We start from the raw sequence: 22,617 nt of genomic DNA, 5'->3' as shown, positions 1-22,617 counted from the left end.
ACCCTGGAAGACATGGCCCCTGGACTGTCTTTTAGCCCCAAACTAAAACCATTCCTGAGGCCAACTCTTCAGACAAAGATTAGATTGGACTATAAGACATAAAATGATACTCGTGAAGAGTGTGCTTCTTAGCTCAAGTAGATACATGAGTTTAAATGGGCCAGCTCCTGTCTGGAGGCTAGATGAGAAGGCAGAGAGGAACTGGAGCTGGTTGAGTGGACATGGGAAATCTGGGGTGGAAAGGTGGAGTGTGCTGTCACAGTATGGAGAGAGCAACTAGGGTCACATAGCAGTGTACGTATAAATTTTTGTATGAGAAACTAACTTGAACATTGAGCCAAGGGGAGAAATGATAATTTTACAATAACGTGACTCCCCATTCCGGAAAACACCTCTTTCATTCAGGTCTTTTTTGCCAGTAGTGGTTTAGCATTTTCTTTATTTAGTCTTGGACGTTCTCTGACAAGTTTATTCCTAACGAGTGCCCGCGAAGGGCCATATAGCACAGTGAGTAAAGACAGGCTCTGCTTCCTGGCTCTTCCACTTGCTAGCTGTAGGCCTTGACCAAGATTCTTCACCTCTTGATGCCTTAGGGTCTTCATCACATAATACCAATAATAGCAGCTACCTCACAGAATTGTTATGAGGATTAAATGAAGTAATATCTGCGAGGGGCCTTCGCAGTGTTGGGTGCATTATAAACACTTAATTTGTTGCTATTTTGAATGGCATCTTTTCTTCATTACATTCTCCAACCAGTCATTGCTGGTATGCTGGAAAGCTATCAATTTTTGTATAGTGCTCTTGTAACCTACCATTTTACTGAATTCTTGTTAGTTTTAATTATTTTTTTAGTTGTTTCTCCAAGATTTTCGCAGTAGCAATCTGTTAATTTCATGATACTCAAAAAACACCGATGTATAACATTATATGATTGTAGAACCCCATGAGTGCCTGCAGAAAGAATGTTCAAGAGGCATCTTCTATTCATTTTTATTGCCAAAGACGGCTTCAGATATTCGGATTCATTCGTGCCCATGATAGGATAAAATCGTGCAGATTGTTAATAAGCCCCAGGACTGCTTGCTACTGGAAATTGGACAATAAGTAAATCAGTCCTATAATAACTGAATACTCAGGGTGGAAAGACTCTTAGGGTGATCAAGAGAGTGACACATCTCTTCATGTTAAAGATGAGACAACTCAGATCCCAGCAGAGCTGTGAGACTTGCCAGACCATATATCCAACGCCTTCCAGGGGTGAGAGCTAGTACCAAGTGTCCTGAACCCCTATAGTACATCTTTTTACCACATGCTGCCTCCCTATGGGGTGGACCCCAACTCTTTCAGTTCCCTAAAATGCAAGTTCTTAAAAGTAGACTCCCAGGGAGCAAGCAGGGGCTGGTTTGGAAACTTTGGAGATGGTTGTTTTCCATGCAAATAAAACACTCAAGGCCTGAATGGGAGATACTACATGTAAGAAGCAATCTCTCTGCATCTCTTCTAAGTGTGGTCTACCTGAGCTTTTGGCCTGTAGATATGAGAAGGACAAACATCAATTTGTGGTTGACATCAAGGAGGCTGCACCCTTTTCAAGATAGATCCATCTTGAGGTGGGTTCATACACCCACCACCACCCGTATGTCAGTTTGCTGTACTGTGGTGGCTTGCGTGTTGCTATGATGCTGGAAACTATGCCACTGGTATTTCAAATACCACCTCTGGTGGACAGGTTTCAGCAAAGCTTCCAGACTAAGACATACTAGGAAGAAAGCCCTGGTGATCTACTTCTGAAAATTAGCCAATGAAAACCCTATGAATCACAGAATATTGTCTGAGACTTCGACTTGCTTACTTTGAATGCATCATCAGGAGGTACTGATTGCTGGAGGAGAACATCATGTTTGGTAAAGTGGAGGGTCAACAAAAATGAGGGAAACCCTCAATGAGATGAATTAAGACAATGGCCACAACAATGGAATCAAACATAGCAATGATCAAGATGGCACAGGCTCAGGCAATGTTCATGTCGCTCTACATGGGGTCGCGATGAGTCACAGCTGTTTTGCTGGCAGCTCACAACAATCATACCCCAACTTCATTGTTTCAAGATTTTCCGTATCCATCAGTGAGGACAAGGACTGACAAACAAGGTCCAGAGAAGCCCAACTGGGAGAAAGATGAATATTCAGCTGCACGAGAACAGATCCAGGGGAGGGATTGGGACAGTGGCTGCAATCTGGACACCGATGTCCTTCACCAGGAAACAGCTGTATCTACCAGCGGCCACCATTCTTGGGAAGGGAACCCTGGAAAAAACAACCAGTTTCCCCAGAGACACTCCCAGCTAGGCTTGTATTTGTCTTTTATGAGATGCTAGCCTTAAAGAAGAGTATGCAATGACAGTGATGTAAGAAAGGCTGAGCAGAGAGTGTTCGGATCAGAGTAAGACATGCAGTGAAAACAACTTGGAAGAGTTGTCCCTTTTTGACAGTGAGAAAATAGCAAGCTCCCTCCACCTCCCCAATTAAACTTGTGCCCCTTGCAGTGGTGCATGCAATGATGTCAGTTTACCACCAGATGGCAGGCTGCACTGAAAAGGTGAATCCTGACCTGCAAAACAGCGATTTCACAGCTCAAATGTGTACAAATCACCAGAAGATACAAGATAAGGTGCTTTTCTGGCTCAGAAGAGAAGACCAGACCAGTCATTTCTTTTTTTTTTTTTTTTTTAAAGTGTTGTGCTTTAAGTAAAAGTTTACAATTCAAGTTAGTCTCTCATAAAAAATTTATACATATATTGTTATGTGACCCTAGTTCTCCCTATATTGTGACAGCACACTCCTCCTTTCCACCCCGTATTTCCCATGTCCATTCGACCAGCTCCTGACCCTCTCTGCCTTCTCATCTCGCCTCTGGACAGGAGCCACCCATTTAGTCTTATGTATCTACATGAGCTAAGAAGCACACTCTTCATGAGTATCATTTTATGTCCCAGAGTCCAGTCTAATCTTTTTCTGAAGAGTTGGCCTCGGGAATGGTTTTCGTTTTGGGCTAACAGAGTCCGGGGGCCATGTCTTCCAGGGTCCCTCCAGTCTCAAACCATTAAGTATGGCCTATTTACTAGAATTTGAGTTCTGAACCCCAATTTTCTCCTGCTTCGTCAGGGACTCTTGTTCTGTTCCGTCAGGGCGGTCACTGGTGGTAGCCGGGCACCATCTAGTTCTTCTGGCCTCAGACTGATGAAGTCTCTGGTTTATGTGGCCCTTTCTGTCTCCTGGGCTAATATTTTCCTTGTGTCTTTGGTGTTCTTTCTTCTCCTTTGTTCCAGGTGAGTTGGGACCAATTGATGCATCTTAGATGGCCACTGGCAAGCTTTTAAGACTCCAGATGCCACTCACCAAAGTGGGATGCAGAACATTTTCTTAATAAACTTTATTATGCCAATTGACCTAGATGTCCCCCGAAACTATGTTCCCCAGACCACCACCCCTGCTACTCTGTCCCTTGAAGTGTTCAGTTGTATTCAGGAAGCTTCTTAGCTTTTGGTTTAGTCCAGTTGTGCTGAATTCCCCTGTAGTGTGTGTTGTCCATCCCTTCACCTAAGATAATTCTTGCCTACTATCTAGTTAGTGAATACCCCTCTCCCTCCCTTCCCACCCTCATAACCATCAAAGAATGTTTTCTTCGGTGTTTAAACCTTTTCTTGAGTTCTTATAATAGCGGTCTCATACAATATTTGTCCTTTTGCGACTAAATTCACTCAGCATAATGCCTTCCAGATTCCTCCATATTATGTCTCACAGATTCATCATTGTTCTTTACTGTCGCATAGTATTCCATTGTGTGAATATACCATTATTTGTTTATCCATTTGTCCCCTGATGGGCACCTAGGTTATTTCCATCTTTTTGCTATCTTGAACAGTGCTTTAATGAACATGGGTGTGCATATATCTATTCGTGTGACAGCTCTTATTTCTCTAGGATATATTCCAAGGAGTAGGATTGCTGGATCGTATGGTAGTTCTATTTCTAGCTTTTTAAGGAAGCGCCATATCAATTTCCAAAGTGGTTGTACCATTTTACATTCCCACTAGCAGTGTATAAGTGTTCCAGTCTTTCCACAACCCCTCCAACATTTATTACTTAGTGTTTTTTTGGATTAATGCTAGCCTTGTTGGGGTAAGATGGTATCTCATTGTAGTTTTGATTTACATTTCTCTAATGGCTAATGATAATGAGCATTTCTTCATGGGTCTGTTAGCTGCCCAAATGTCTTCTTTGGTGAAGTCCCTGTTCATATCATTTTCCCATTTTTTAATTGGGTTGTCTTTTCATTGTTGAGCTTTTGCAGTATCTTGTAGATTTTAGAGATTAGACACTGATCAGATTTGTTGTAGCCAAAATTTTTTTCCCAGTCAGTAGGTTGTCTTTTTACTCTTTTGGTGAAGTCTTTTGATGAGCATAAGTGTTTGATTTTTAGGAGCTCCCAGTTATCTAGTTTCTCTTCTGGTGTTTGCATATTGTTAATAATGTTTCGTATTCTGTTTATGCCATGTATTAGGGCTCCTAGCATTGTCCCTATTTTTTCTTTCATGATCTTTATCGTTTTAGATTTCATATTTAGGTCTTTGATCCATTTTGAGTGAGTTTTTGTGCGTGGTGTGAGGTATGGGCCTTATTTCAGTTTTTTGCAGATGGATATCCAGTTATGCCAACACCGTTTGTTAAAGAGACTGTCTTTTCCAGGGCCTTTGTCAAATATCAGCTGCTCATAGGTGGATGAATTTACGCCTGGATTCTCAATTCTGTTGCATTGGTCTATGTATCTGTTGTTGTACCAGTACCACACTGTTTTGACTACTGTGGTGGTATAATAGGTTCTAAAATCAGGTAGGGTGAGGCCTCCCACTTTGTTCTTCTTCTTGAGCAATACTTTATTTATTCGGGGCCTCTTCCCTGTTCATATGAAGTTGGTGATTTGTTTCTCCATCTCATTAAAAAGTGCCATTGGACTTTGGATTGGGATTGCATTTTATCTGTAGATGGCTTTGGGTAGAATTGACATTTTCACAATGTTAAGTCTTCCTATCCATAAGCAAGGTACGTTTTTCCACTTAATGCAGGTCTCTTTTGGTTTCTTGCAGTAGTGTCTTGTAGTTTTCTTTCTATAGGTCTTTTAAGTCTCTGGTTAGATTTATTCCTAAGTATTTTATCTTCTTGGGGGCTATTGTAAATGGTATGGATTTGGTGATATCCTCTTCAAAGTTCTCTTTGTTGGTGTAGAGGAATCCAACTGATTTTTGTATGTTTAGCTTGTATCCTGAAACTTTGCTAAAATCTTCTATTAGTTCCAGTAGTTTTCTTGTGGATCCTTCGGGGTTTTCTGTGTATAAGATCATATCATCTGCAAATAAAGATACTTTGACTTCTTCCCTACCAAATTTGGATGCCCTTTATTTCTTTTTCTAGCCTAATTGCTCCGGATAGGACCTCCAACACAATGTTGAATGAGTGGTGATAAAGAGCATCCTTGTCCGGTTCCCATTCTCAAGGGGAATGCTTTCAGACTCTCTCCATTTAGGATGATATTGGCTACTTGGCTTTGTATAAATGTCCTTAATTATGTTGAGGAATTTCCCTTCTATTCCTATTTTGTTGAGAGTTTTTATCATGAATGGATGTTGGACTTTGTCAAATGCCTTTTCTGCATCAAATGATAAGATTATGTGGTTCTTTTGTTTTATTTATGTGATGGATTCCATTGATTGTTTTTCTAATGTTGAACCATCCCTTGCACACCTGGTATGAATCACACTTGGTCATGGTGAATTATTTTTTTGATATGTTGCTGAATTCTATTGGCTAGAATTTTGTTGAGGATTTTTGCATCAATGTTCATGAGGGATACTGGTCTATAATTCTCTGTTTTTGGTGGTGTCTTTGCCTGGTTTTGGTATCAGGGTATGCTGGCTTTAATAGCATGAGTTTGGAGGTATTCCATACTTTTGTATACTCTGAAATACATTTAGTAGTAGTGGTGTTAACTATTCTCTGAAAATTTGGTAGAATTCTCCAGTGAAATGGTCTGGGCCAGGGCTTTTTATTGTTGGGAGTTTTTTAATACCTTTCAATCTCTTTTGTTATGGGTTTATTTAGTTGTTCTACCTCTGTTTGTGTTAGTTTAGGTAGGTACTGAGTTTCTAGAAATTTGTTCATTTCCTCTAGGTTTTGAAATTTGTTAGAGTACAATTTTTCATAGTATTCTGTTATGATTCTTTTAATTTCAGTTGAGTCTGTTATAATGTCACCCATCTCATTTCTTATACAGGTTATTTGCTTCCTTTCCTGTTTTTCTTTTGTCAGCTTGGCCAACGATTTATCAGTTTTGTTGATCTTTTCAAAAAGAACCAGCTTTTGGTCTTGTTACTGCTTCAATTGTTTTTCTATTCTCTAATTCTTCTCTAATTCTTATTACTTCCTTTCTTCTGGCACCTGAGGGCTTCTTTAGCTGCTCTCTTTCTACTTGTTAGAGTTGTAGGGTTAATGTTTTTGATTTTGGCCTTTTCTTCTTTTTGGATGTGTGCATTTATTGCTATAAACTGACTTCTGAGCACTGCTTTTGCTGTGTCCCAAAGGTTCTGGTAGGATGTATTTTCATTCTCATTTGATTCTATGAATTTCTTTATTCCATCCTTAATTTCTTCTATAACCCAGTATTTTTGAGCAAGGTGTTGTTCAGTTTCCATGTGTATGATTTTTTTCCTTGCTTTTTCTATTATTGATTTCTATTTTTACACCTTTATGGTCAGAAAATCTGCTTTGTAAAATTTCAGTGTTTGGATTCTGTTACGACTTGCTTTATGGCCTAATATGTGTCTATTCTGGAGAATGTTCCATGTGCGTTGGAGAAGAAAGTATACTTGGCTGCTCTTGGGTGGAGTGTTCAGTATATATCCATAAGATGAGGTTGACTGTGACATTTAGATCTTCTGTGTCTTTACTGAGCTTCTTTCTGAATGTTCTGTCCGTCACCAAAAGTGGTGTGTTGAAGTCTCCTATTATTGTGGAGCTGTCTCTTTCTCTTTTCAATATTGTTAGAGTTTATGTATTTTGGAGCCCTTTTGTTGGGTGGGTAAATATTTATTATAGTTATGTCCTTCTGGTGTATTGACCCTTTAATCATTATATAGTGTCCTTCCTTATCCTTTGTGGTAGATTTTAAAGTCTATTTTGTCAGAGATTAATATTGCCACTCCTGCTCTTTTTTGAGTATTGTTTGCTTGATATATTTTTTTCCATCCTTTGAGTTTTAGCCTGTTTGTGTCTTTAAGTCTAAGGTGTGTCTTTTGTAGGCAGCATATAGACAGATCATGTTTTTTTTTACCCATTCTACCATTCTCTGTCTCTTTATTGGCGCATTTAGTCCATTTACATTCAGTGTAATTATTGATAGGTATGAGTTTAATGCTGTCATTTTGATATCTTTTTTTGTGCTGTTGACAGTTTCTTTGTTCCACTTAATTTTCTGTGCTGAGTCGTTTTTCGTGTATTTTCACTTTTTTACTGTTGTTGATTTTGGATTTGCTGAGTCTAAGTTTTTCTTCTATTTTGATGTGTAGCATTGTTAGTTTCCTTTGTGGTTACCTTAATATCTACCCCTATTTTTCTAAGTTTAAACCAGTCTTTTATTTCTTTTTATTGCCTTGACTTCCTCTCCATGTGAAAAATCTGACTACATTTTTTAGTCCCTTTTTTAACGTTGTCATCTTTTACATATTACTTTCTGTTTCCCTATTTTCAGAGTTTTAGCTTGCAACCAGCCATTTCTTACACATTCCCAGAGAGGGGACAATTCCTAAACTGATTACTGCTCAACTCTGTCACATAAATATTGAGGGGAATATATGTGGCAAAAAAAAAAAACCTATCTCTGAGCATGCAAAAAATCCCTGAATGCAGTTTCTATGGAAACAACGGGGTTTCTGACCCTGCCCTCTACCCATGGCTTGTGAATGACAAACACAGTCACACTATTATTTGCTTAGGCATTAGCCAAGCCAATAAAACAACCAGGCTTATTGTATTGTTTCCCGTGCCAGGGTCTCATGAGGTCAGGTCCTCCTGGACCCAGAAGTTCAGGACACTGTTTTCCTGCCATGATGCACTCTAGAAGTGCCCTCCTCCTAGCCACCTGAAATCAACTTAGTGCTTCTTCTTTTCTGCTCATCTCTGCTACAAAGTCTTGCTGAATCCACCTCCCTTTTGCCAGAGCACATCACCTGTCCCCCATCTCCCCTGCCTTGCTCTTGTCCTCCCAATCCTGCCTCTGCAAACTCAATCCCAATTAGCCTTCACTTTTTGTCTTCTAAGAGTCTCTTTCCCTTTTAACAGCTCCTCTACCCAAGAGTCAACATTTAGGGCCTGATCCCGTGTCTTGTCACCAAATCCAACAGTGGTGCTGTGAATGTAGGCATTTGAATACAGCTTTATTCTTCTTCAAAGTGTTTTCCCATATTCTCATTGCATACTCTCATTCATAAAGCCCTCACCACAAGATCCCAGAGAGGTAGGCAAAATCAACTAACAGCCAAGTTAACCAAGAGGTCCAAGAGGTGAAGTGATCGTCCAAAAATCACAGAGCAAGTTCATTCTGGACTGAGTCTGAAAACCAAGGCTCCATCACGATACACATCAATACCAACATAATGTTATGCATAAATTCTAGTTACATTTATTGTGTCCAAAACGGTACTTATTTTGGAATGCTGTTCTTTTGTCTCGTATTTGAAATAACTTATAGAAACAAAATGTTCCTAAAAGTCACTAAAGGGTAAAAGTTCACTGAACTAAAAGCTGTAAAATCTAAACACCATCTAGTTAAATACCACACTTTAGTTTCTTACTGTGGCACTTTCTTCCGGAACTGTTTCCTTGAGAATCTACAACAGATGTAAACAGTTGCCCGGATAAATCACTACCTGGGAGCTTCATCATGGCTTGGACTTGCAGCAAGGCAAACATGCAATGACTTTCAGTGACTTCTCCTTGAGAAATGAATGAAAGCAGATCGTTTCAGTGTTGATGATTTCAACTCCTGAAGAAATATTCAAATGCAAAGTGGCACGTGGGCATTTTAGCACCATCACATGTACACATATAATAGGAAAACCTATGAGGAAAATCTGGGAAGAAGTCAGCTGATCTGGTCAGGTCCAAACTCCATCCTCGATTTTGACTGCAAGCGCTTTTAGGTGTCTCCCTACCCTCCATCCCGACTTCTTTGTCGCCTGAAGGAGTAGGCTGACTTTCTGGTGCAAACTAAGGCAGTAGTGGTTTAAGAAACAGCAAGTCATGACTTTAATGAAGTTGTCTGTAGGACTTTCCTGGCAGTCCATATAGCCTAAGACATAAAACCCAAGTCAGTTCTTAAGTATCCTTTTCCCATCTCAGCTCAAGTCTTGTTTCCATTTTCTTGTTTTTCATCAAGGGCAGGGGCTTTCTGTGGTTGGCTTTTCAGAAGATGATCCATGTCTATGAGATCCACCTAATTTAAGTCTTGAGATGCAGACTCCAGTGAAGTCGAGATATAGTGATTTAAGGTGAAACAGGGTCTCAATCCACCACCTATCAGTTTGTTGTACTGTGGTGGCTTGTGTGTTGCTATGATGCTGGAAGCTATGCCACCAATATTTCAAATACCAGCAGGGTCATTCATGGTGGACAGGTTTCAATAGGGCTTCCAGAAAAAGACTAGGAAGAAAGGCCTGGTGATCTACTTCTGAAAATTAGCCAATGAAAACCTTATGGATCACAACAGGACACTGTTCAACTCACTTGTTTTGGACACATCATGAAGGACCAATCGCTGGAGGACATCATGTTTGGTGAAGTGGAAGACCCCTGACGGCAAGGGCAAAACACTCAGTGTAGCCACAAGGATGGATTCAGATATGCAGGTAATTGTGAGGGTGACACAGGACTGGGCAATGTTTAGTTCTGTTGGACACAGGTTGCCGGGAGTCAGAGCCTACTCGATGACAGCTATCTATTGATATAAAAGCGTTCTATTAGATCTCTGTCACGCATCAATCTCAACTGCTGCAAGTTTTGAAGTACTTCTCATACTTTTGTGAATCGCTCGAGATTGTTCTACCACTTCTCTTGCAAAGAACTGGTTCACTCAGTATCCATAAAACCTGTTGACTTTTATCTCAACATAACACTCAAAAAACGCAGCAGGAAGGCAGGCACTATTTGCTTTGCATTATTTATTTAAGTATTTAGTTCACACTTATTAAGTGCCTACAATGAACCAGGAATTATATTTTATTATCTAAAAAAAAAAATCAAGGCTGTAAAATATGGCCCCAGATGAGAGATTACCAAAAGCGGGTGTGTGTTTGTGTGTGTGCAATCAATCACTCCTAAAAGTCTGCTCTCTGCAGTCAGCTGAGAATGAGACCCCCGGAACCAAGGGAAACCTCAAGAAGGAGGTGCCCCTGCCAACGTGCAAGTGAAGGAGCTTGCCAGAGTCACCTCAGGGGAAGAGACAGATGACCTGTCTGAGGCCTTCTGCACTGGCCCCACTTACTGCATGAAGGCATGGGAGGACGTGTTGGATTTTGGTAGAAACTCTCATATCTTGCCCTCCAAGTTGGTTTAAAACCCCTGACTTGTCCCCTTCCACAGTCAAAAAAAGTAAAAAATTCATTGGGATATATATATTTATTCTCCCAATGACTTTCATTTTGTAAGTTAACTCTAAAATTAAAAGTCAACTAATTGTGTGGTTTGCTTCATCCATGACAAAAACTCTCCATTCAAAAACTACACTAAGACAATGTGTTCCTAAATAGCAATCGGGCTTTAATGTTGGGTATTGAATAACCTTGCAAACAAATTACAGTCACTACGATTTATCAATAGGTACTGTACTTTTTTTTGGCAAACTTAGAACAAGCCAGAGAACAAAAGGTAAGTCTTCATCATCATGTAGAAAAAAATAAAATGAACCTAAAGTATCTACCTATGTGTCAAGTGATACATACTGCAAAACAAAAACTCAAATCTACACTTAAACAGCAGTTTTAAAACTCCTTAGTGCAAGAAACATAACCCAGTTAATACAGAATCAATACTAATTAATGACTATGGAAAATCTTCCTATACAGAGGTAGAGTCCAGTGCACAAGGCTAAAACGATACTCAATCGTCTCAACAAGACTGAGCCAGGTTTTACGGAATCCACTTTAAATTTTAAGTATTGGACTGTATGTACATACATACAATAAATAGACTATACAATTTTTTAAAGTAGTTTAATAAACTCCACAAAATAATAGCAGATGCATTGAAATATTTACATAATTCAATTTTCAAATCTCTCTCATTCAAATAAAAGGGATAAAAATAAGATTTCTGCTATAAAGGCAGCAGAACCTCTTTCCTGAAATGGATCAGTAAAATAAGATACATTACATAATGAGAAGAACTAATTTACGCTTGAGAGGTAATTCACATTCTGCTAAGAAAATATGTCCCTTTTTAAGCTATGTAGATTAGGGAGTATAAAACAATATTTTCTACATTTTTAGAGCTCTATTTAAAGTTCTAAATCCAACTCTTACTTGAAGAGAGAAACTCATTTTGGTACTCACAAAGAGTGTATCAAGACAATTACAATGGAAAGGTCAATAAGCTTTTATATTTTGCTTGTTTGCTTTTCAAATGTTAGGCCAGAAAGAACTGGACGATTTTTCTAACCCAAACAGTGAAGTTTACGCGTGATACAAATTTCATTTAAATTAAACCTGACTAGAAATGCTGGTTTGGTGTTATTGGTATTTCAACTTTCTGAGTCCCTTCCATTTCCAAGGCATGTTTCATTCAGAGGAAGGCAGGGTTTTGGGATCAGATGTATGATTTCAGGATAGTCAAGACTGATACACGATTCCACAGTTTTCTAAGACAACAGAAGAATGAAGTCAAACACAGAAAATCTGCTGTTGCTTGTATCATGGACACTTGAAAAAGACACTGAGAAACCTGTCATGTGACCTAGGAAAATATGCAAAAAAACAAAAGCACTATATGCTTCAATGACTCAGATTCTGAGACTTAATATCAAATTTACTTTTTGACATTATACCATGAACCCCTTACATGACTCGATAGAAAAGATTCTTACCTAACCCGTAAGGAAATCAGGGATGGTCAGAAAATGAAAAAGTGTGGTAATAGTTAATGAAGCATAAACCTTCACAGTTTGAATTTCATGTAACTTCTCTAAGCACCCACAATGAAAAATGCCAGTTTTTTTTTTTTTAATTCAATCATTCTGTGAAAAATACCTCAGTAAATATTAACATTTTGCTCTTCCATGATCTTCCCACGGGAATACCCACCCACCTTTGTTTTTTTGTTGCTGTTTTTTTTTTTTAATTTTAGATTTTTTAAAAATTTTATACAAATAGACAGAACTCTGATTTAAAGTAAACATATAAAAATTGAGAAGAATATTGCTTGCAACAATGGATGTGAACATGGAATAATGAACTAGGCAGGGTGTACAAAAAAATGGCTCCTTCTCAGTGACTTCAGGAAAACACCTGAAAAACAAATCTCATCCAGAAGGGACCTTCTGCGGCACATTGTTTCCTTCAGCCCACAAAGTCTGACTGGTTTTTTAACAACTTCAGGTCAGAGAAAACAGGAAGGCACAAGCACCTGTGTGATGTAGAATTTTCTTGGGGTGAGGGATAAGGGTGGAAAGGGGGACTTTTGGTTCAGCACTACAGTAAAGTTAATTTTGCCATTGTTGAAGAAAAAGTAGATCATATAAAGGTGTACGGAAACGTAACAAGTGCGTCCCACTTGTGAGGAAAAAAGCTCAGAAGACAGCTCACAGGAAGAGTGCAGGGAGGAGCAACCAATACTATTTATTTGGAGGTCTGTGCCATGGCAGGTACAAACTATATTCTCTGCTCTGTGGGACCAAAACCAAAACAGCGTGAAAACAAACAAAAATCCCCCAGACCCAAAGGCAGCAGCAAGAAGGAATGCAAAAAGTCTCACAGAACATACTAATCCAAAGAGGTTATGATAAAACACGGCCACTCGGTTTCTTTAATGCACATCCAAATCTGTTTATCTAGGCTTTTTTTTCACGTTATATTGATCTACTGACGAGACAGGTGGACTTAGGAGATGGCAAAGCCATTCAGACATCTTTCCCTGCCTCTATACTACTTTTCTTTCCCTTTATTTCCTCCTCCAGGATTAGAGTCAGTGTTTCCTCCACAAACGAAATGCTATTAATGATGATGGCGGAAAGGCATGAAACAGGATTTCCAGAATACTGACTTCGCGTCCCCGAAGCCTTGCTGCAGGTGGCCATGGCGCGGAGGTGTCGCTGACAGTCTGATGGAGCTACTAATTTAAAAAAAAGAAAGAAAGAAAAGGGAAGGAAAAAATGAAAGCAAAACCAAAAAACCACCCCAAGTCTTGTCTTTTCTCGAACTAAAGGAGAAAGCAGAGGGATGGAAACAGTCCTTGGAAAAGGAGGTCCCCTGTTAGGAGATGATGGCCGGGGACCACCTCGCCAGAGTCAGGTTGTCAGCACTCGCCGACCGCTTCCGTGTGGGTCTTCTCAAGTCCTTGTACTTATCCTCGCACAACCGAGAGATGGCCTAAGGGCAGAGACAGACAAGGCAGGTCAGAACTCTACGCCTTCTAAGCACGTCCTGGGCACTCACTCACCATCTGCCAAGCGCTGTTCCAGGCACCAAGGACACGGCAGTGAACAAAGCAGACACACATCCCTGTCCCTGTGGAGTCTACAACCCACGGCTCTCATCTGTGCCAGGTGCAGCAGGGGACACAAAAGGAAGTATAGGTAGTCCCCGACTTATGACGTACTGGGAGTTAGCACAAACTGCACATACCACCACCTTTTTTTGGGGTACATTTTATTGTTAGTAATATATACTGCATACAACGTTGCAGTGCATAATTTGCTGATGTTACCATGCAGACGTTCAAAGATCGCATATATAAAGATACTGAAATAAAAGGCAATGATAATGAATACTAAAAAACAAACAAAAAAAAAAACAGTTATTCAACTTATGTCAGAACCGACTTACAAGGGAGTCATTGGAAGTGAGCCCGTTGTAAGTTGAGGACTACCTGTACAGACACAGTCCCTGTTTCCCAAGTGCTCATACGCTCGTTAAGAAAAGACTCTAAGAATGTGAAAGAACTAGAAGGTGGCGTAGCCCAGAGTCAGCAGACCTGGGTTCGATCCCAGCTCTACCACCTTGTGGTGGGTGATCCCAGGCATGTGCCCATACCTCAGATCCTTGCAACCTTACCTCTGAATGTGACACTGACAGCACCTCTCCCACAGGGATGCTGTGAACGTGGACATGACACAACCCACACGAGTTTAGTGCTGTCCCTGGCTGGGAGGAAGCTCGACATACATATGCAGCTACTGGCAGCTTCAGCTGTGCCGTGAGTTAGAGGAGTCAGAGCAGAAAAGGACCCAGTAAGAGAGTCGACTTGAGAAGAACGGACCGGGAGGGAATCTGGTGAGGACGAGGAGGTCTGCTGGGGCCCTGAGCAAGGCCAGGGCCGGCCAACACTCTCCCTGGCTGGCTCTCCTGGGCTGCCCTCAGGTACAGGCTAAGAACCATCCTGTCAGAGGTGGGGCAGCACACACTCAGCCCAGACGGTCTGTCCCGGTCAAGGTCATCTTGACATTTGATAAGATCATCCCAAGGATGGGAGTGAAGCACTTATGATGACGCAAAGATGAGGCCTTTTTATTTCTATACAATCCAAACAATAAGCCAGGGGTGGTGCCAAGGGCCAAGGGGCAGACACAGTGCCAGTCACTGTGAAGGGACAGGGCACAGAAGCCACCGGCCACTCTCTCCTGCCTTCCCTCCTCAATAGCCGCCCGGGTCAGATCCCCACCGTCCCTCACCTGGACTGTGACAATCACCCTTGTAGCTGGTCTCTCTGCTTCCAGCCTTGTGCCCCAGAGCCAGAGTCCTCCTTTGAAAGCCTACATCCAATCTTGTCACTCCTCTGCTCAGAACCCTGCGGTGGCCTCCTAAAACCCAGGGAGCCATCACCACGCCCTACAAAGCCTGTGGAACTCAGTCCCATCTCCTCCCCCATCTTCTCATCTCCCTGCCAGGCCTCCATCACACTGGGCTGCTCCCACCTGAGGTCTCTTCTTCCAGATAGCTGGGTGCCTAACTCCTCGCCATGGCCAAGTCTCCACGCAAATGTCACCTACTCAAGGGAGCTACTTCACACAGCAACCTCCTTACCCTTCTCATTTTTATTTTTCTCACCTTCTAATATACTAGCCAATTTATTTATTATGTTTATTGCCTGTCTCCTCCAACCAGGAGGTAAACTCCGAAAGCATGTGGATCTGTCTGTTGGGTCCATGATGGTTTCCCAGTGCTTGGAAAAGCGTCTGGTGCTCAGAAGATAAATAATAGTTGAACAGATGTGGGAAGCTCCAATCAACAGGCACACATAATAGAGGCAGAGACATAACAGAAGTGTGTTCAAAATACACAGAACAGAGAAGACCCAGCAGCTGATTGTCCTTTTGGGGTCCCTGAGGGGATCCTCTTAACTGAGGAAGGGCAGGCAGCAGAACTAGGCTTGGAGAAGGCGGAAATTGTCAGGAGGGGTGAGGCGTTCTAAGAGAAGGCAGGAAATCATGACCACGTGGGGTTGGGCTTGGTGAGAAGTGGGGTGAAGTTAGGGTTTGTAGGAAGGCTACTCCAGGGCAGCAAGGGGTGGGAAGAGGAGAGCTGCCAGGGCCAGCCCAAAAAGGCTGCTCCTGCTGGGCTGACTGGCTCGGCCCATGAGAAACTACTAGCATTTTTAACAGTGAATATTCTAAGACTCACAGCTACATTTTAGAAAAACAATTCCAGGGGCAGTGCAGAGTATGGGCTGCAGGGGAGAGAGAAATCAAGACCAGTAAAGAGGTTGCTACTGATTTAATTGTGTCTCTCCACAAATCCTGGCCCCTTATCCATGTAGGTATGATCTTGTTTGGAAATAAATGTTTCCTTTGTTATGTTATTTAGGTCATACCTGAGTAGGATGGCTTCTGAATCCAATCACTTCTAAGTTATAAAAAGAGCACATTAGACACAGACACACACAGGGAGACAAAGGAACACAGACGATGGAGATAGGTGTCTCTATAAGGATTGTCAGCAGCTACCAGAAGCTGAAACAGACAAGGAAGGACATCCACCCGGAGCCATGTCTTGAGTTTGGACTTCTAGCTTTCTGAGCTGTGAGACAGTAAATTCCCGTTCTTTAAAAGCCACCCACTTGTGGTATCTCTGCAGAATGGCTAGTATCAGAAAAAAACACAAAATAACAAGTGCTGGCAAGGATTAGAACCCTCATCCATTGCTGGTGGGATTGTAAAATGGTATAGCCCCTGTGGAAAACACTTTGGGGCTCCTCAAAAAGTTAAACATAGAATTACAATATGGTCCAGCAATTCTACTCCTAGGTATAGACCCAACAGACTTGAAAGCAGGGACTCAAACAGACACAGTACACCAATATTCATTGCAGCACTATTCACAATAGCCAAAAGATAGAAACCACCTAAATGTCCATCAACAGATGAATAGATAAAGTGTGGTACATACATACAATGGACTACTACTCAGCCAGAAAGAGAAATGAAGTCCTGATACATGCTACAACATGGATGGAGCTTGAAAACATTATGCTGAGTGAATAAGTTAGACACAAAAGGACAACTACAGTATGATCCCACTTACATGAGATATTCAGAATGGGCAAAAGCATAGAGACCAAACTTTATTAGTGGCTGGGAGGGGGTGAGGGGGACTTACTGCTTAAGGGGCACTGAGTTACTGTTAAGGGTGATGAACAATTTTGGAAAGGGATATTGGTGATGGTTATACAATATAGGGAACATAACATCAAAGAATTGTACACATAAAAAGCGTGAAATGGCAAATGTTTTGTTAAATATATTTTCATCACAATAAAAAAAGGTTAGTAAAAATATGAAGTTTAGGCTAGAAGAAAAAGGACCATAGACTTGGGGAATATCTGTCAATTGGCACAACATAGTATGCAAAGACAATGTTTTGTATCCTACTCTGAGGAGTAGCTTCGGGGGTCTTAAAAGCTTGCAAGTGGCCATCTAAGATACAACTATTGGTCTCTTCCCATCTGGAGTGAGGGAACATGAAGGAGACCAAAGAGTCAAGGTGGCAATTAGTCCAAAAGACTAACGGACCACATGTCTCAAGAAAAGGTTTAAACACAGAAGAAAACATTCTTTGATGGTTATGAGAGTGGGAAGGGAGGGTGAGGGTTATTTACTAACTAGATAGTAAATAAGAATTATCTTAGGTGAAGGGAAGGACAGCACACACTACAGGCGAAGTCAGCACAAATGGACTAAACCAAAGCTAAGAAGTTTCCTGAATACAATCAAACACTTTGAGGGACAGAGTGGCAGGGGTAGGGGTCTGGGGACCATGCTTTCAGGGGACATCTAGGTCAACTGGCATAACAAAGCTTTTTAAGAAAATGTTCTGCATCCTACTTTGGTGAGTGGCGTCTGGGGTCTTAAAAGCTTGCAAGTGGCCATCTAAGATGCATCAATTGGTCCCAACCACCTGGAGTAAAGGAGAATGAAGAACACCAAAGACACAAGGAAAGTAGTAGCCCAAGAGACAGAAAAGGCCACATAAACCAGAGACTTCATCAGCCTGAGACCAGAAGAACTAGATGGTGCCTGGCTACCACCAATGACCACCCTGACAGGGAACACAACAGACAGTCCCAGATGGAACAGGAGAAAGGTTGGGTGCAGAAGTCAAATTTTAGTAAGAAGACCAGACTTAATGGTCTGAGACTGGAGGAACCCCGCAAAGCATGGCCCCTGGATTTTCTATCAGCCCAGAACTAAAACAATTTCCTAGGCCAACTCTTTAGACAGGGATTGGACTGGACTGTGGGACATAAAATGATACTCATGAAGAGTGTGCTTCTTAGCTCAAGTAGATACAAGAGACTAAACGGGTGGCTTCTGTCCGGAGGTGAGATGGAGGGTTAGGAGCTGGTTGAATGGACATGGGGAATCGGGTGGAAAGGAGCAGTGTGCTGTCACAGTATGGGGAGAGCAACCAGGGTCACATAACTATGTACAGATTTTTGTATGTGGGAAAAAAAAAAAAAGACTAATGGACCACATGAATCACAGACTACATGACCCTGAGACCAGAAGAACTAGATGGTGCCCAACTACCACTACCAACTGCTCTGACTGGAATCATAACAGAGGGTCCTGGACAGAGCGGGAGAAAACTGCAGAACAAGAAAATCAAATTCACAAAACAGACTGGGCTTGCTGGTCTGATAGAGACTGGAGGAACCTCTGAGACTATGGCCCTAAGATACCCTTCTGGCCTGGAAATGAAGCCATTCTCAGAGACCACCTCCCAGCCAAACAATAATCAAGCACATAAGATAAACAATAACACCGAGAGGAACATACTCCTTAGAACAATCAATTACAAGATGAGAAGGAAGGAAGGGGTAGATAATCAGGAAGAAGAAAATGGGGAAACCAAGGCAGAAATGGGGAGAGAGATGACACATTGTGGAGAATGAAACCAAAGCTATGAAACACATTATATGCAAACTATTGAATGGGAAACTAATTTGCTCTGTAAACTTCCACCTAAAGCACAATAAAAAAAAGTTGTACAAATTATAATCAACTAAATTAAACGACCAGCTATAAATCCAGAGCACCTCATCTTATTTGATAACAATGAGAACTTACCACTGTTATCAAACACTTGCATAGTATCCAGAAGATGTACCTGCAATAATGCACTAAAAAAGAATGTTTTTAAAGCATCTTACCTCAAGCTTGTGAGCCCTCTCCCTGCTGAGGGGCTCCAAGGGGAAGCTCAGGTTGTTTGCTTCTGCCAGAGAACGGAGATCAAAATAATACTTGGCGTAAACACTGGAAGGAACGTTGATGTTGAACTGGAGCAATTCAAGAAACTGTCGCTCTAGCTCATTCCTGCAAAGACAAGAACAGCACACACTCAGCTGCTACCGCAGCTGCATGGCCTGCCAAGCCAGGCTGCTGAAAACCAAGCTCCAGAAACCTGCATCCTCCAGGGGAAAGCCATCTGACTAACTGCCTGGCTGGACACCAGAGTGGCAGCTTAACCACCAAAATGGCATTAAAAACAGAGTCCACTTGATCCCAGTGCCCAGAAGGATGAGGCCTGATTAACTGGGATGATCACCAGGAAGTGCTTCGGGTGATTCATTTCGCTCCGACTTCACATGCACAGCAGGCTCTTGCTGCAAATCAGCGTGAGTGTCTGCTTAACTGGCTTGCCTGGCAGAACAGATGAAGCCATCGAGAGCTGTCAAGTGGAGTCTAGCAAGGGCCCTGACAGATATCCGGGGGCTCTCCTGCTGGCCTCTGCAGACCACAATGACTGCTGTCTCCTCAGTGTCCCTTCTCAACTGCCTGGAGGAGAAGAGGGAAGGAAATGCTTCAGGGACTTCCTTAGCCCAGTCACTTAAAAAGGGAATTTACTGACTCTGAGGAGACCCTGGGTGGCGTGAACAGTTAATGTGCTCAGCTACTAACCCAAAGCTTGGAAGTTCAAGTCCATTCAGAGGTGACTCAGAAGAAAGGCCTCGTGATCTACTTCCAAAAGATCAGCCATTGAAAACCCTATGGAGTACAGTTCTCCTCTGACATACCTGGGGTCACTGTGAGTAGGAACTGACTCGCTGGCAACTGGTTTTGACCATGAAGAATGAAGCAGCAGTTCCCAAGCTCGAACGTGCATCTATCACCTAGAAAGCTTGTTGAAACAGACTGCTGCTTGTCTCTTGTAGCCAGAAACTGTGACTTACCGGTGTTACGCCCCCAGGCCCCTACTGAAGCACCTGATTCACAGGTAGTGCTGGATAATTACTCTGACTGAAGGCAGTGCACCCAGCTCAGGCGGGGTGGAGTGGTCAGAGGAGGAATGGGCCCACTCCACCCACCCCCCTCAGCAGGAAGAGAGGCCCCATGGTCACCCCTGCCTGTAAGGAAAGGCCAATGTGACTAAGCCCATCGGTGAGGCCCAGCTGTTCTCACTGCCTCTCTGCGCCCGTGCCCTCTGACCCCAGTGCCAGTTCTGGATTCTGAGTCATGCTCCACTGGCTCCACTGAGCACCTAGCTGCCTCGTTCCGGCCCCCATACATGCTCACCTTGATTCTTTCGGGCCTGAAACTTAGTATCACCTGTGTCCCATGTGCTGTCTGAGCCCCACCTCCTGTTCCTCCTGAGTCTCCTCCTCCCTGTCAGACTCCCAGGAGGCCCTTGCCCGTCTCCTGCTGCAGTGACACAGCGATGGAACACCAAGGACACGGGCAGGAAGGCAGGATGTGAGCAAGGGCTGCTGGCTTTACAGGGCAGGAGCTACTGGGTAAACGAGGACTAGGCAACTCCAGCAAGGAGGGGAGAGGTTATCCAAGGCCCAAGTGCTTCAGATGGAAAGCCTAAGAAGACATTTCAGGTCTTTTAATTGGGTAAACAGTATATATAGCTTGCTTGTTGCTGTTACTATAGAAACAGGCTTCAAAAATATAAAGTGTGTTAAATTACATATTTTTAAGGAATTACCTTAAGTGACTTTTACTCAGGGCTTGTTAAAAATAAGTTTTAATTAGAGATCATTCTCTGATCTACTGGAACCCAAACAAGATTTGAATAAAACAAGAGTGCAAAAATACAGCTAAACCCAGAAATGCCAAAACAATGGGCTTAAAGAGGTTCTCCCTGGTGATAAGAGCTGCCTGTGGACACATCGCCACCTGGTGGCCAGAAGGTGTCACTGGCGGTCTTACTCTCCCAATGCCAAGGAGAAAACCTTGCTTTTTAGTAAGAGAACTAAGACCTAGTTTGTTAATCCTTCCGAAAATGGTATACAGGCATCAGTGAGTCCTGTTATGGGCATAAACTGAGTTAAGTCAATATAAAGCTGTTTTTAAATAAGGTTACATTTTCCCAGGGTTCTGGGGGTCAGGGGTGGGGGATGGGAGACAGCCTTCCTCTAGGCTTAAGTTTCTTGAATGTCTCTGTTTAAACTTCAGGAAAATCACAGCTTTTAGAGCGGTTGTGCTTTCAGACAAAGGCAAGATTTAGAAAATGAAAACACTTGCCATAATTTGAATTTCCAAACTGCAGCAGTACATCTTAAAGTGTGTGCTCAGTCACAGGGTACAGGGAGGACAGGGTGCAGAGAGGACAGGCTCGCTGACTTCACGGCCCTCATCTGGATAATTACGAGGAAGTAACTCTGGTGTAAAACTTTACAAAGCACACATTCAAGTCGGTAAAGAAAAACTACATTTCAGAAACATCTGTCACATTAAGTCAACACTACGGAGCAGTTGTACTCTGCACACACAGGGCTGCCATGTGTCAGAATCAACTCGACGGCAACCAGGAACAGAGTAAAGAAACCCAGCCACGCTGGTGCAGCTGGCAACTTGGCAAACAGGCCTCTAAAACACAGAAAAGAGTTGTTCTCATCATCTAATATCCTGCCTGCTTTTCTAGAAAACTGGGCTCACTTCAAAAACCAGGCACGGGGCATCTATTTCCCATGCGGTGGTACTCCACAGATGGAGGGACAGAGGTTTCTTGCTGTGTGTCCCTACTTGTTTACAACACTCAGACAAGTCCTGGGGCAAATCCTTGTTCTGGGCCCCTTTGTGTACACACGAAAAAGTCCCAGACACCTACTTTCCTTAAAGCATTGTCACAAAACGTAACAAACCAACCAATCCAAGGCTTTTTTAATTGCAGTTTTGCCTACAGAGCTCTGACAACCAAATTTCATCGTGCCTTTCCCAGTGAGACCTACTGCCATTTGGTGCTGAAGGAGAACCTGGGATGGGGAGCACTGACTCTTGGTGGAAGTGACTGAGAGGTAGCTGTTGCCTTCAGTCTTTCCTACACGAAGTCCAGCCCCAATCTGAAGTCCGACTAGCACTGGTGAACACCATCTGCACGCCCCGTTTCCCTGGTTTTCCCACCTGTGAGTTTCCAGTGACACTCTTCCTGAAAATGCTCTTCAGACTGCTTGTATGGGCTGCATGCCCACGTATCAGCTGCCTTCCAACCTAGACTCCCACACTGTCAAAGGTACGTTAATGGAACTCCAGGTCAAATTCCTTTGATTGGAGAGTGATTCTTAATAAGCTGGAGATTAACATTGGGTCAGAAATATCAAAAGGTCACTTTGGGGTATCTCAAGAGGGGAGGTAAAAAAGAGGCCTGGAAGATGCATTGAAGTGACATGGAAAAACCTTAACAAATTTTAAAAAGCTATTCCACCTGAAACTTGTTAGTCCTTCTAAGGAGCTCCAAGGAAAAGCTCAGAGTGTTTGCTTCTGCCAGGAAATAAAGAATACTTAATGATATGAGATACTGTTTATTGCTAAGTGACAAAAAAGTTCATATATAGTATATACAATGTGGGCCTA

The 22,617-nt window shown here is 42.3% G+C and overlaps 1 protein-coding gene across 5 annotated transcripts in view; it reads right to left on the bottom strand.

Moving 5' to 3' along the window:
- Positions 1-12,407: 12,407 nt before the first annotated feature.
- Positions 12,408-22,617, bottom strand: part of CCNY (cyclin Y) — a 271,085-nt gene continuing 260,875 nt past the window's right edge. For all 5 annotated transcript variants that reach the window (XM_004387867.2, XM_023741972.1, XM_023741971.1 and 2 more), the window contains 2 exons: positions 18,972-19,134; positions 12,408-13,693 (listed from right to left, as the gene is read on the bottom strand). In XM_004387867.2, coding sequence (XP_004387924.1) covers positions 13,577-13,693; positions 18,972-19,134 — 280 coding nt within the window. In that variant the 3' untranslated portion in view covers positions 12,408-13,576. The remainder of the gene's footprint in view (positions 13,694-18,971; positions 19,135-22,617) is intronic.

This window comes from Trichechus manatus, unplaced genomic scaffold (genome assembly GCF_000243295.1).
Source record: "Trichechus manatus latirostris isolate Lorelei unplaced genomic scaffold, TriManLat1.0 scaffold00195, whole genome shotgun sequence".
NCBI lineage: Eukaryota > Metazoa > Chordata > Mammalia > Sirenia > Trichechidae > Trichechus > Trichechus manatus.
The sequence above is the reverse complement of the archived record's forward strand: the minus strand, read 5'-3'. Positions and strand labels throughout refer to the sequence as shown.